At 37.7% G+C, this 13823-nt stretch overlaps 1 protein-coding gene across 2 annotated transcripts in view; it reads left to right on the top strand.

Moving 5' to 3' along the window:
- Positions 1-13823, top strand: part of ERC2 (ELKS/RAB6-interacting/CAST family member 2) — a 768095-nt gene that overhangs the window by 417100 nt on the left and 337172 nt on the right. For both annotated transcript variants that reach the window (XM_054977161.1, XM_054977162.1), the window contains exons 7-8: positions 10274-10411; positions 13120-13260. In XM_054977161.1, the coding sequence (XP_054833136.1) occupies positions 10274-10411; positions 13120-13260 (279 nt within the window). The remainder of the gene's footprint in view (positions 1-10273; positions 10412-13119; positions 13261-13823) is intronic.

Here is a 13823-nt window from a genome sequence, read left to right as displayed (position 1 = left end):
CTTTGTTGTCATTTTCTCTTCACAGTGGCAAAAACGGGACTCTCTGCTGGAAGCTACTTTGAGGGGTTACAAACTAACCTTCCCAATGTCCAATACCCACCAAATTTGCAGGGGACATAGTCCTCACTGTCCTCCAACCCCCCCCCCAAGTTTCAGAGAGATTGCACCCTGGGAAAAGCATGATCCATGGGTCCCCCCATTTGCTGTCATTTTCTCTTCACAGTGGCAAAAATGGGACTCTCTGCTAGAAGTAATTTGGAGGGTTAAAGCCAGAAGGAAAGCCAGAAGGAGTTCAGACAGAGTTCAGTCCCTGCCTCTGTTGCCAGGGGAATTGATTGAAAGGCGTCTGACTGTCTGGCTTGATGAACTGCTGACGAAGGCAACATGTGAGGCTGGCAACGACCACTTGTTCGTTTAGAATGGGTCCTCATGAACGGCTTGTTCGCGAACAGACGAACGGGCTGTTTGTGGGGGTTTTTCCATTCGTAATGCTGTTTGTGCCCATGTCTAATTGCAGTCAGGGAACAAGACTGACACTATGGTTAAAGGAGTCACAGTGCTGAAACTCTTCCTTAATTTTGTTAAAAAGGGAAGGGAATGGATGTTCAGTCACTTGGGTTTTGTTTCAGGCTTCTCCTAATGCCGGAGAAGAAGAAAAAATAAGGATGTGTGAATAGCCGAGGAGGGAGGGAGCAAATGAAGCAGCAATGTTACAACCCTTCCCTTGCTTTAAAAAAAAAATGAATGAGTGTGTGTATGGATCGCTGGGAAGGAGGAAGTGAATGAAGCAGCAATGTTACGACCCTTCCCTTGCTTAAAAATAATAATAAATGAATGTGTGGATAGCCAGGAGAGAGGAAGCAAATGAAGAAACAATGCTAAGACTCTTTCCTCACTTAAAAAAGTGGCAGAAAAGGAGTTCAGAGAGCAGAGAAGGGTGAGAGTGGTTACTGACAGGGAAAGGAAAAGAGGGAAGGAGAGACGTAATTAGGAACTAAGAATTTCACACACACATAGGATACATCAGCAACAACTCAGTGGTGTCCAGAAGAAAAAGTTGTGATATGTTCCCAATGGGAAAACTCAGGGGGAAAGATGGACAAATGACTCCCTTGCATATGTGGAAATCTGGAGATCAAGGGAAGCAGAATGGAATCTGAACTGCTGCAAAATGACCATGCGGAAAGGCCCTCTAACTAAAAACTGTTGTTCACTCCACCCCTTATGGAACAGCTACCATCCAATCACAGCAGACTCCATTCAGCCATCCTGCCTTCCTCCTCCTTACTTCAGAGGTCTGCATTTAAACCCATGGTAACCAATATTCAAAACTCTGCATTAACCAGCAGAAATAAAATACAAAAACTTAGTTACATGCAAAACATTACAGCTATCCAAATAAGTAGTAATTGTTTTGTGTTTAAGAGTGATTGGGCTTTCATACGGTATCGTTTAATCCTTAAAACGACATTGTGTAGTAGGTCAGTAGTATTGCACCATGTGGCAATTGTGGGGGTAGGGCTGAATGGACGACTTGCCAGAGGTATATATTGTGTTCATGGCAGACGTGAGATTGGAACTCCAGACATTCTTGATTCATAACTCATTCTCTTTCCCATTTAATGGGTTTTAGGCATTTACAAAGAAACTCTAAGGCTATAAAACAAATATATGTTTACTGGAGAGATGGAGATTATATCTCAACATGGCATGAATGATACCTTGATTCTGTTAATGGGTTGCATTGCAATCTAGTCTGGAATAAGTTTTTAAATGCATGATGCTTTTATTAAGTAGAACTGAAAATGTTTTGGAATGGCATGTCCTGTTTTCAGTAAACTTTGCTTTTAATTAGTAACATAACTGGTCTTAGATTCACTTTGCTCCAACTTGCTTAATTCCTTCCATAGTCTAAAACTAATTTTTGAAAATAAATAAACTGAGAACTGAAAAAAATCAACTAAAGAATCAAAATGTTCTAAATCTTTGCTTTAGTTTCAGTTATATTTTTCATGGAAATAATATAGATAAATTTGAATTTATTAGAAAAGTTTCATAAAAAGACTGTTGAGAAAATTCTCAAGTTTTATCTTACACAGTATTTAAAAATTAATATTTAAAGTGTCCCTCTCATTATTGGTAATAGTGCCATTTTATTATAAACATGAATTTATAGCGCAATGTCTTAAAACTTGTTAATTAAAGTTATTTTTTTCTTAAACATATATAAAATTGTAAATCTTGTCTGCAGGTGAAATTTATTTTAATCCTTTGAGTATTTAAGAAGCATTCCAGAAACATTTACCAAAAAGGTGACAAGATTAGCACTTTAAAGTTTATTGACATGATGCATAATTGAGAAGCTTGCGTATTAAAGTTTTTAATGATTTTAATAGATATAGTGGCAATTGTAAATGCAGCAATTATACCTATTTATTCAAATACCAAAGGATTACGTGAAGTCATTTTTGTTAATAGGTAATGGTGCAATATCACTGCAGCCATAATAGGTGGAGATTACATGTTTATAGTGCATGTAAGTTCTAGCTTGTCTGGTCTTGTCAGCTGCATGAAAGATAGAGATGAAACATTAGCTTTTTAGTGAATATATAAATACACAATTTTGGTATTTTGTTTATATCCCAATGAAAAGTCTTTTGGCACCTTAAAAACTAACAGATCCAACTACCTAGAGAAGTTGTGGGCTCTCTGGATGTCTTCAGGCAGAGGTTGAACAGCCATCTGTTAGGATAACTTTGAATTTTCTGCACTGAACAGGGGAATTGGGATAGAGGGTCTATGAGGCCCTTCCAACTCTATGATGTAAAATTTATTGTGAGCAAGAGTCCACTTTGCACAGATGGTAAGATGATCCAGTCAAGAATAAACAGACTGGTTAGAAAGGATATGCTCTTACATGTTGAGAAGATTACCTGCCAAATGCTGAATATAGGCAATTAGCAGCAGGTGGATGGCAGTGGGAGCATGTAGATATGTCACTTCCAGTACAACCCTGGAAGTGACATCATTGTGTAGGTGCAGTGCTCTAGGATTCTCCCCAGACTCATGATTTTACTATAGACTTTTGGGGGCATCTTACAGCGTTGCACCAACACAATGATGTCACTTCTGGGAAGTCATGCTGGAAGTGATGTTATGGTGTTGGAATGCCACGTATTTCCCCCCATCCCCCTGCCATTCTAAAGAGCAGTGACATGGGAAGTGCCCCACTCTATGGGGATATCTGGCAGCCCTAAATGTTGCTGAATCAGCAACATAGGATAAATTTGTATATAAACTTGTAATGAGGGACTGTGCATTTTATAGTAAACTAACCATTCCAAGAACTGGTTAATAGTATAAATCTGCATGGGAATTTCAACTTTCTGGCTGTCCAGAAAGAAACTAAACTGTGTGTTTGCATTGAAGAAATTGATATAAACCAGAAATTGAATCAATCAGAAACCAATATGAGAGCATTTGAACCTCTATGGAATTCAGTAAGAGATTGAAAGGCGGTATTTTATCAGATGACTTTCAAAAGGAAATAGAGAGAGGCTGCAGAATTAGAATAAAATCATGTTCCTGGAAAATTGATTTCTGGATTCTCTGTCTTGCATTTATGTTGTAACTTTGGGTGTGTACATTTGTACGCAAACACTTGTAGTTTGGTACAATACATCAATCTTACAGGTTTCATAAGGCTATTATTTTGGCTACAGAAAAAGACTAATATGACTACTCTATTTTTAAAAATTATTTAATTATTGGTTGTTAGCTACCAGGATCGAAAGATGGGGTAAAAATATTTTGATTGTATAAAAATAAACATGTTAACGACTTGCCGTAGAATAAAAAGATCTATTCGCCATAAAAGTAAATCTCTCTCTCATTTATTGTCTGCCTTTCTCACTGAGACTCAAGACAAATTCTATAGTGTGAGTTTAAAATAGGCAGTATCAAGGATATTTCAATAAGGAATGCCATAAGGTATATAAATGCAAATTTGCAGTCATAACATCAACAAAAATCCAATACAGAGTTGAAGAAATGCTGAAACAGAGCATAAGCAATTCTGACATTAAACAACATAGAACTACCCAGTAGGATCATACTCAAGGCAACAGATAGTACACAGTAGCACATAGTAGTGAAGTCTATGGTCCCTATCTCTATAAAATAATGACTTGAAACCTAAGGCTTTTCCATCATCAGAGAAAGGGGGAAATGGTTTTGTTTATTTCTTCTTGCTGCTGCAGACTCCCCAGCTTTCTCCCACACTGTCCTACTGACTTGCAGTGGCAAAATTTGGGGGAGCAAAGAAGACTGTTGTGGGAAGAGGGAGGTGGTAAAGCTGCTTTCTCCTAGTGCAGTTCTGCACGGGCTTTTTAGGATCTGAGCCAATATCTCTACATTTTGAACTAATTAAATAAATCCTTGTATAATTCTGATATTTTCTCAGTACTGTGATAGTTGAATTATTTTATTGAGAAATGAAGACAACTTTCCAAAGATGGTTGCATTTAAACATGAACAGTTTTGCCATTGGAATTTCAAATAAATTAAATTTGTTTTTTGAAACTTGTATTTAATTAGTTTTTGGCTTCAGTCTTGTGCTCATTCATTTGGACCACGCCTTATTCCAATCAGTGAGGATTACTCCCAAGGAAATTTGCCTAAGATTGCAGTCTTTAAAAAAAAAATCCCAAAGCTTTAAACTAGTAGATACATAAAAGAAAGGTGATGATAAAGTATACATTTAAAACATAATATTATTTGGTAGCTACAAATAGACCCTTGTTTATATTAAATAGCAACCCCAAGATTCAAGGGTAATTACAACCTGAGGACTTGTGAGGAGATTTCCTCAGTTACTGTCCTCGTGCATCCTCTACTTTCCTTACCTTTCTTTTGTGCTGCCTGTTGCCTATTCCCCTTTTCCTACTTCTTTCCGCCCTGTCCCCTCATTGTCTTATTTTCCCTCCACTTGTTCATTTCCTTCCCCTTGTGGTTTCTCCCACCTTTCCCTTGCACTGCAACCTTCCTGTCTTCTTCACGTTCTTACTTCCTGGTAGGAGGGAAGCTGCAGCAATTTAAACTGACCTCCTCCTTTTTTGAAATCTGTGTGCATGCACATACATTCATTTTTTGTTCCAGTGTCCTTACCTTTCCCCCAGTTTTTGAATCTTTCTGAAAAACTTGAGATTCTCCTATATTTGAAGAAAAATCTCCCTTACCTGTACATATCCCCATTGTACAGATTTTTTTTAATGCACACACTGAGGGCAAGGTTTGGAGTAAGATGCAAGATATGCCTAAAAGCATTTGTGTAAGCAGCAAGATAGCTGGAGTTTGGAAGTGGAAAGGCAAGGACATATTTAATAAATAATATGAATTCAGAGTCTCGTTTTTGTTGGCCTCCCAATAGCCATATCTGGTTCCAAGTATCTATTAGGGCAATAACATCTCTTTATTGTTGTGCAATCCGTGTTAAGAATGTTCTGTTATAATGATGTCTGGTTGCAGCCTAGACTCTACAAGAGAACATTTTGCTAAATGTAGCATTTAGAGACTTGCTTTTTTGGACAGAGCTTTAATGATTAAAATTGGTTTTTAAAAGGGAGGAAATAATGTAAACACATTGGTATGCAGATAAGTACCAAACAGAGATAATAAGCAGATTTAATTTAGGGTGTCTGGAGTGCATAGTCTAATTTGATAGTAATAAAGCAGCATGTCCCTACTCTGAATACTAATTACACGTTTCACTTTTGGGGCTGTTCCATCATGTTCCATGTAAGACTATAGTTTACTGAAGTAAAATGTGCAGTGGCTCCAGTATTCCACAGGGTGTCATGAGGTTGTTGTGAGAACCTTTATTTAAGCTGTAGAAAGAAAGGGGCATGCTGTCCATTCCTTTGAACCACCAGCTAGTATGAAGTTTGGAAGTAGCGAATACATATACTAGAAAATAATGAGTTCTTATTTTTTTCAACTTTTCCATAAAATATAAACACATCAGCAGAAACATTATAGATATTTTTCCAATGGGGAGCCATTCCCTAGAACACATTCTCCATACCACTTGCAAGCATAATTTTTTTTCCTATTTCTAAAATGAAAGCAATGATGGTATGATATCAAATCTTGTGGATGTCTAATGACTCTAGATTAAGGTTTGGGGTTTTTTTTTGTTTGAGTGGGGTATGCTTTAAACAGCCTAATTTTCTTCCCTTTCCATCCATCCTTCTCAATAGTAGCCTCAATGGTTTGCTGTAGCAATGCATGGCCAAACATATTTATTTGTATTTATTTATTATTTCATATTTATATCCCACCCTCCCCACAAGCGGGCTCAGAGTGGCTAATAACATTTAAAAACAATTTAAAACATTACATCTATATGAATATGAAATATTAAAACAATTTAAAACAGCAACATTTTGTATTGTGTGGTGGCAGCATCAGGAAGACTTATAATATTTTGCATGCATACTGTGGTGGACAGTTTTTCATGGTGGGGTAAATTTCTCCCCCCCCCACAGGCCAGTGGAGGCCTAGCCTTAGCCATGAGCCTGGCGGAACAACTCTGTCTTCCAGGCCCAGCGGAAAGACAATAAATCCCGCTGGGCCCTGGTCTCAGTAGACAGAGCATTCCACCAGGTAGGAGCCAGGACTGAGAAAGCCCTGGATCTCGTCGTGGCCAGGCGGGCCTCCTTGGTACCAGGGACCACTAATAGCTGTTTTTCTCCTGATTGGAGAGACCTCCGGGGAATATATGGGGAGAGACAGTTCCGCAGATACGCTGGCCCCCATAGGGCCTTATAGGTCCTATAACTTCTTGAGATGATCTCAATTCTGTATTATATAAATAAATAAATAAAGACGTGAAATCACAACACACAAAAAAGTAACTGAAATTCAAAGTTATTTGGTTGTCTCTTCCATACACTACCAAGTTCTGGTGCAGAATGGGGTAGTATATTACTCCTGAATCCTGATTCTTTTGATCTTTCCTCACAAGTTTTTGTACTATGCAACCAATGTTTGCAATGCTATATAACATGAGTTTTAATGTGTAAGTTGAGTTTGTTCTTTCTCTTTCTGGCTTTTAAAAGATGCTTTATAGGTGCCCTGGCCTTTTAATGATTTTAGATTGCTGCTATTGTTTACACTGAGCACTTTTTATTTCTCTTTTAAATGCTTTGTTCTTCTGCTCTTGCTTTCTATGATTTTATATGCTGTAGTTGGTTGAAAAGCTGAACATTTCTATTTGTCACAGATGCAGGTTTTTGATTGATGTTGTTTTAATTTTGCTTAAACATTATAAGCAAACTACTTTCATTCTGAGAGTACAGGCTAAACATCCATCTAAATAGATTAGTGTGATAAAGATTATTCTTGGAGAAGAGAATGATGTAAGCTTCTTTGGGTCGCCGTTGGGGGGAAAGGTGGGATATAAATGAATATAAAATAAATACAAATAAATACATTTTCAGTGTTTTCTTGTTATGATCTATTATATATGATGTAACCTACATATACCAGATGTAAGGGCCTTGAGAAAGTAAAATATTATAAATATATATTTTATCCTATATGAGTAATTGCAAGTTAACATTATTAAATAGTAACAACTAATGCTTTATTTTATTTCTTATCCTAGCATTTAGATTTAAAATTAGAAGCAAACAATCATTATAACTTTTACAAGTCTTATAAGCAAAGTAAGCCATGAAAGCATAACTGTGATTCATGTGTGGTATAAAATCTGCTGCAATGATCTCAGCACAAGTGCAAGGAGATTTCTTGATTCTTAAATTTGACATTATAAACTGCCGCTTTGCCTGCAGTAAACAATCAGTGCTGCTGTGGATGCAATCAGGGAATCTCAGATTCTCCTGAGTAGAGATGGGCACGAACAGCAATAAGAAAAAAAAAAGCCATGAACAGCCCAATTTGCTATTTGTGGCCCCATTCTAAATGAACAGGTGGTCGTTGCAAGCCTTGTTCATTGCTGTTCATCAAGCCAGACAGTCTGGCACTTGCAATCAATTCCCTTGGCAACTTAGGCAGGGATTGTCTGAACTCTGTCTGAACTCCTGCTGTTGCCCTGGAAACCCCAATCTAAGCCCAATTTAGCTTGATAGGCAGGTCTTCCTTTCTAGTGTGGAGCTCCAAATTTGTTACAACAAGGGAGCAAAGAACAGGGGAGAGGGGGGCTCCCAGCTCTGACTTTGCAGACAGTGGAGAGGGAGAGAGACAGTTGCTGTTGGCATTTTGATAGAGAGAGTGCATTGGAGCTTGAATTTTCTTTGTGTGTGGTGGGATAGGGATCTACCCCTTCAAGTTCCAGGGCTGCTGCCAAGCTCTGGGCCAAGCTATTATTTATTATTGGTACCTTTCCTGATGCCTGCTCAGGTCAGGTTTCTGGGAGTGGTGCAGTAGGGATCTTGACTTGGATGATGGTTGGAGGAGAGCCTGCTGGCCCCCACAAACATCCAACCACGAACATGTTCGTGAACAGAGCCATGTTTGTGGTTGTTCGTGAGTCCCTGTTCATGGCAATGAACAACGAACATCATGTTCAGGGTTTTTTTCTGTTTGTGCCCACCTCTACTCCTGAGTTGGCAGAGTTGTGCCATTCAAGCTCAGGGAGATAGATGGACTGCTAATGGCACTTTCACTCACTTTGTAGGACTCCTTTAAGTGCCCCCCCCCCACCAACCCCTGCCAAACACACCCCGCACCAGAAAAAAAGAGTTTGGGCAAAGGGATTTTCATGTTACAGCATAAGCTTCTCTGTGTATCACTGCATACAAGACTGCTGGCTGATGGTTCAGTTCTAATGTTATAACATAGGGTGATTCCTCACGAATGGTTTTCCCTGCTTCAGCTTCTAAATGACCTCGATTTTTTCTTGTGTTTCCACACGTGGGAAGGCAATCCTAGCAGCAGATTCGAAGTCACTGCACGTTTTGTCCGGTTTTTTTCCATCCTGCTTTCCCCCGACTTATTTGTCCATGCGCAGCAGATTAGGGATTTTAATCATGCGGAATTCTTTATCTGATGTTCTCCCAACCCTTGCCCTTTTCTCTTGCCCTTCGAATCAACTTAATTTGATTGGCCAATCATGTTTTCTAAGCTACACCCACTATCCTTTCCCTTCCCCCCCTTTTAAAAAAAATGTAAAAAAACGTTGCAACGTTTCTACAAATCTATGCAGAAACATATCCTGTGTCACGTGACAACAGCTGACCAATAACGGGTCCATTTTACAACACGCCAAATTTGTTACTTGTTGCTCGCTGACAGCTGACAGCTTCTGAGGTAGAGTGAAAGTGTGATGGAGGGACTTCAGCGTTCAACTAGTGGTCTAGGCATTTCATGGAGGGAGAAAGAGACCGTCCTCAACACAACACCTATCACTAAACCACACTGCTCACGAAGAAAGCGGGAAAGATAGACGCGGGGTCATTGGTAACAATTTTCCCTCCAAATGTCAATAGCCAATACTCTTCCACAATATCGGCGGGAAGTGCTCTGGCCTATCCAATATGTTTATTTGATGCAACGTTTATGTGTAGCAACATTTTTTTGTGAGAAATTTTTTTCTAATGTGTTGGTTTGATGCAACGTTTATGTGTAGCAATGTTTTTTGGGGGAAATTTTTTTTTTTTAAAAATGAAGATGTGCATCATTCGACACTTCCCCCAGAAAAAGCGATGAGGAATCAATTTTTATCCTGTCAAAAATTCCGCATGATGGACTTTGAGCTGATGAAATGTGCGAAACAAAAGCCTAATGTGGAATCAGGGAGAAGTGGATTCGTAGGACGCCACTGTGGCATGACTGCTCAGAAAGTCCGATCAAAATTGATCATGTGGAATCCCCCAGTGTCTTGTAACACATCCTCTAGTTCGATATATACTGTCATATGCCAGCAATTGTCTTTGGTCATTTACATCAGCCAGAATGGACAATATCTATTAAAGAGAATAAATGAACATGTATCAGAGATGGCTGTTAACACCAGTTTCAGATAATGGTATTTTAAGTAATAAATTCATATTTTAAATGTTATTGAGCATTTGTAATTTGCAAAGCAGGATAGAATGTTGATTACGAGTATAAATTTCAGATGCCAAAAAGATACAGAAGCAAAACAGCCAGCCATCAAATACATAGGCATTGTTTTGTTTTTAGTAGTACAGTTAGAGTGTCTGTCTTTTTTGCAATCAATGCTGAATAATCTTGCAATTTTTTTAAAAAGATTGAAAACCTCCAGGAACAACTTAGGGACAAAGACAAGCAGCTGACCAACCTGAAAGATAGAGTGAAATCCTTACAGACTGATTCCAGTAACACCGACACTGCTCTAGCAACATTGGAAGAAGCTCTGTCAGAGAAAGTAGGTGCTGGCATTTTAACATTTCACTTTAAAAGTATTTCAGATGTTTGAATGTTTGGTTCTTGTGCTAAAACAATGTCTCATGATTCATCTATTCATTTGGGCAACATTGACACTAAATAAACTACTCTGTAAATCTCAGCTCCAGCTTTGCTGAGTAGGAACATTTCTATACAGATAAACTTAACCAGTCCCACTAACCAAAAGTATCCAGAGACTGAAAATTATATTGTGGATACAAGGAGTAAAGCTCTGTTCTACCCTCATTCAGAAAAGCCAGGCAGCTACAGTTTTGTTGGGAAAAAGTTGGTGTCACTGTAGTCTTGCTAAAAATAAGGAATTGAATGTGGTTGATAGAAAGCTTTCTGTCACTGCAGTTTAGTTCCTGCTTGCTTTTGTGATAAAAATGTATGTAGATTACAGCTGTAAAGGGAATAGATAAATGCAGTAGGAATGCTTGCCAATGCAAATAAGACTATAAAGAATACATTGTTGGGATTTCATGATCAAAAACATAGTATATAAGGCATTTTAATATGTTTTCAACATCTAAGTAATAGAGATTACAGTTCAATTAATCTTGCAATTGAAAATGTTATTTAGCCTTTAATAAATAAATACAAAATTAAAAAGCATGATCAGCAGCTTAAATGTTTTAATGAGATCACAGTTATATCATTAGGGGAGGATAATAACTGAAGTTCATCATTGTTTAAGAAAAGAAGTTTTTATGAACTCCAATGTTATCAATAATCTGTAGAAGAAATAGAGGCACACTGAAGTCTGGGGGTCCTCTCCTTTCTAGTCATTGGAGACCCAAATACTAAATAATTTTCTTCATTTTCTCACATGTATAGGTTTTCATTTACAAATCCATTCAAATTATTTTTTCAATAGAAGTTGTTATCTTATTGGGCACATTTGATTGGGCTCATATATATTCTAAAACAACATGTTTTTCTTATACCTCCTTTCCTACATGAAGTTTCAAGCAGAAAGAAGATGATTGACTGTGGATTCCAATGCTTTAATCTAATCCTTTCAAACCAAGTGTATCTCCAGTAAAAACAATAATGGAGAGATTGGTACTTCATCAACTCTGAGAGCTGTTGGAGGCAAGGAACTGGATAATATGGGTGGCTCAGAGTTGAAGGTTTAGAGACCTTAGGGAGCTGCTTATGAATTCATTCTGCATTCAGGAAGAGAAATGGCCTTATTCCTTCCCCACTCCATTCTACAAGGATTTTTACAGAATTTTTAGTATGGGTATTTATTGAATGTGGTTGCAAGTTTGGGACTAAATGTAATTCTTTTGAAAAAGTAAGAGAATCCTAAACTTTCCAAGAACATAGGAATCAGATCTGTCAAAACATAGTATTTCACCATGGTATCCACACAGAAAGGAGTATTAATTACTTTTAGGATAATATATTTAAATGAATACTGTCAAATTCTGATTGACTTCTATCTAGTGCTTAAGTGTATCTTAAAATTTCAATTTTTAAAAAATTGGTGAACCTGCTGTAGCTCAGTATTTGTCATCAGTCTAAGTTTCTCTTAATGCTGTTTATAGATGTAATGCAATCAAAGGAGATGCAAAGATGGGGAGACCTTATTTAAAATAGGACTTCTAGCTCTTCTAAAAATCTCTGTTAAAAATGCAGTAGCTGATAATACCTGTTCTATAACAACATTCTCATTTCAAGATCATTGGACTTAGAGCTGATTATTTTTCTATGTCAAAATGGTCCAAATGTATACGCTTGGAAAGTCCCTTGACTGTGGCCTTATTACTTGGTTAAATAAATGTCTTCACTTAAATGTTAAAGATCTCATAATAATATGAAACATTAGTTATATATTTGTACATCTAACACAATACATGGCTTTTGCCATAGTATTGATCAAACAGAAGGCACTTTCGTGCAATGTACTATATTGTATTACAGGAGAAAAAAGCAAAGCTTATTACAGAAACACAAATATTTGCACTCTCTTAAGTCACTCTACTGCTACCTTTCAAAATGAAGCACACATTTACACCTGAGTACACCTCAATTTTATGGTGAGAATGACCTTTGATTGATGGCTCAAGCTTGGGAATCAGCCTAATAATGATAACTGCTTATCCAGTAGAAAACAGAATGGGGTTTTAGTGGACGGTGCATTGAAAACCTAGCAGTGCAGTACTAAGTACCCTTTCTTGGAAGTAATCTCCTACTGAACATCAGGAGGCTTACTCTGTATAGACCTGTATAGTAGTGCATCTTTCCTAGCAACTATTGATGGTGCATCCACCATTCAAGTTTTTAAAATGGCCTACTGTGTGATACAGGAGAGTATTTGGAGGGAGTCAGAAGCACATGCTAATGGAACACTGCTGTCACCTACCAAGTCGTAGCCAGAATAGCTTTGTATGGCAGCCTACTAAAGGCTCAGCAAATCACTTTCCTGGGACTACAAAGGTAGGGGATAGGATGGTGGTTCCAAAGGGCCTGGCAGGTCAAATATACTGTCTGGTGGGCTATGTTGAGCTTGGTGGGTCTGAAATATGAACCCAGAACTACTAACACAGTTCTTTGAATTATGGCTCCATTATCAACATATTGCAGTTGAAAACAAAGCCAGTTTCTTCTAAAATAGTAATAACACATTTTTGAAGCCACCAGTTCAAGTGATAAAGATTATTTTATATTTTCACTTTTTAGGAGAGAATTATAGAGCGATTAAAGGAGCAGAGGGAGAGAGATGACCGTGAAAGGCTTGAAGAAATTGAATCCTTTAAAAAAGAAAACAAAGATCTGAAGGAAAAAGTTAATGCTTTACAAGCTGAGTTGACAGAAAAAGAGGTCAGTATTTATGATCAGTTAAATGCTTGTATTGCTGTGATTCAAGATATGGCATAGAGTTTTACAGGCAAGGAGAAATGGTTGAAAAGTAGTCAATTTAAAATATATCTATCCAATAGTGTGGTGTAGTGGTTAGAGTATCACATTAGGCTCTGGGAGACCCGGGTTTGAATCCCTACTTTCCCATGGAAGCTTGCTGGGTGACCTTGGGCCAGTCACACATACGTAGCCTAACCTATCTCATAGGATTATTAGAAGGATCAAAACAAGTGGAGGGAATGTTATAAGACAGTTTGGGTTCCCATTGGAGGGTATAAATGAAGTAAATAATCTGTTTCTCTGCACATTTTAAAGTTTCATTACAAATCTATCAGCATTTATTTTCTGTACATTTATGAATTTATACTTTTTTTTCGTTTATACCTTTTTCTTTGAAGAAACAGATATGCTCCCTGTTCTAGTTTACCCATTTTGAATACCTATATAGCTGTGAGTCTGGTTGCCCATCATTTAGAAGTCATTTCCCTAGCTGGACTTTATAAAAATGATATTGTTCCAGCCAC

The sequence above is a fragment of the Eublepharis macularius genome, chromosome 4 (assembly GCF_028583425.1).
Source record: "Eublepharis macularius isolate TG4126 chromosome 4, MPM_Emac_v1.0, whole genome shotgun sequence".
Taxonomy (NCBI): domain Eukaryota; kingdom Metazoa; phylum Chordata; class Lepidosauria; order Squamata; family Eublepharidae; genus Eublepharis; species Eublepharis macularius.
The sequence above is the reverse complement of the archived record's forward strand: the minus strand, read 5'-3'. Positions and strand labels throughout refer to the sequence as shown.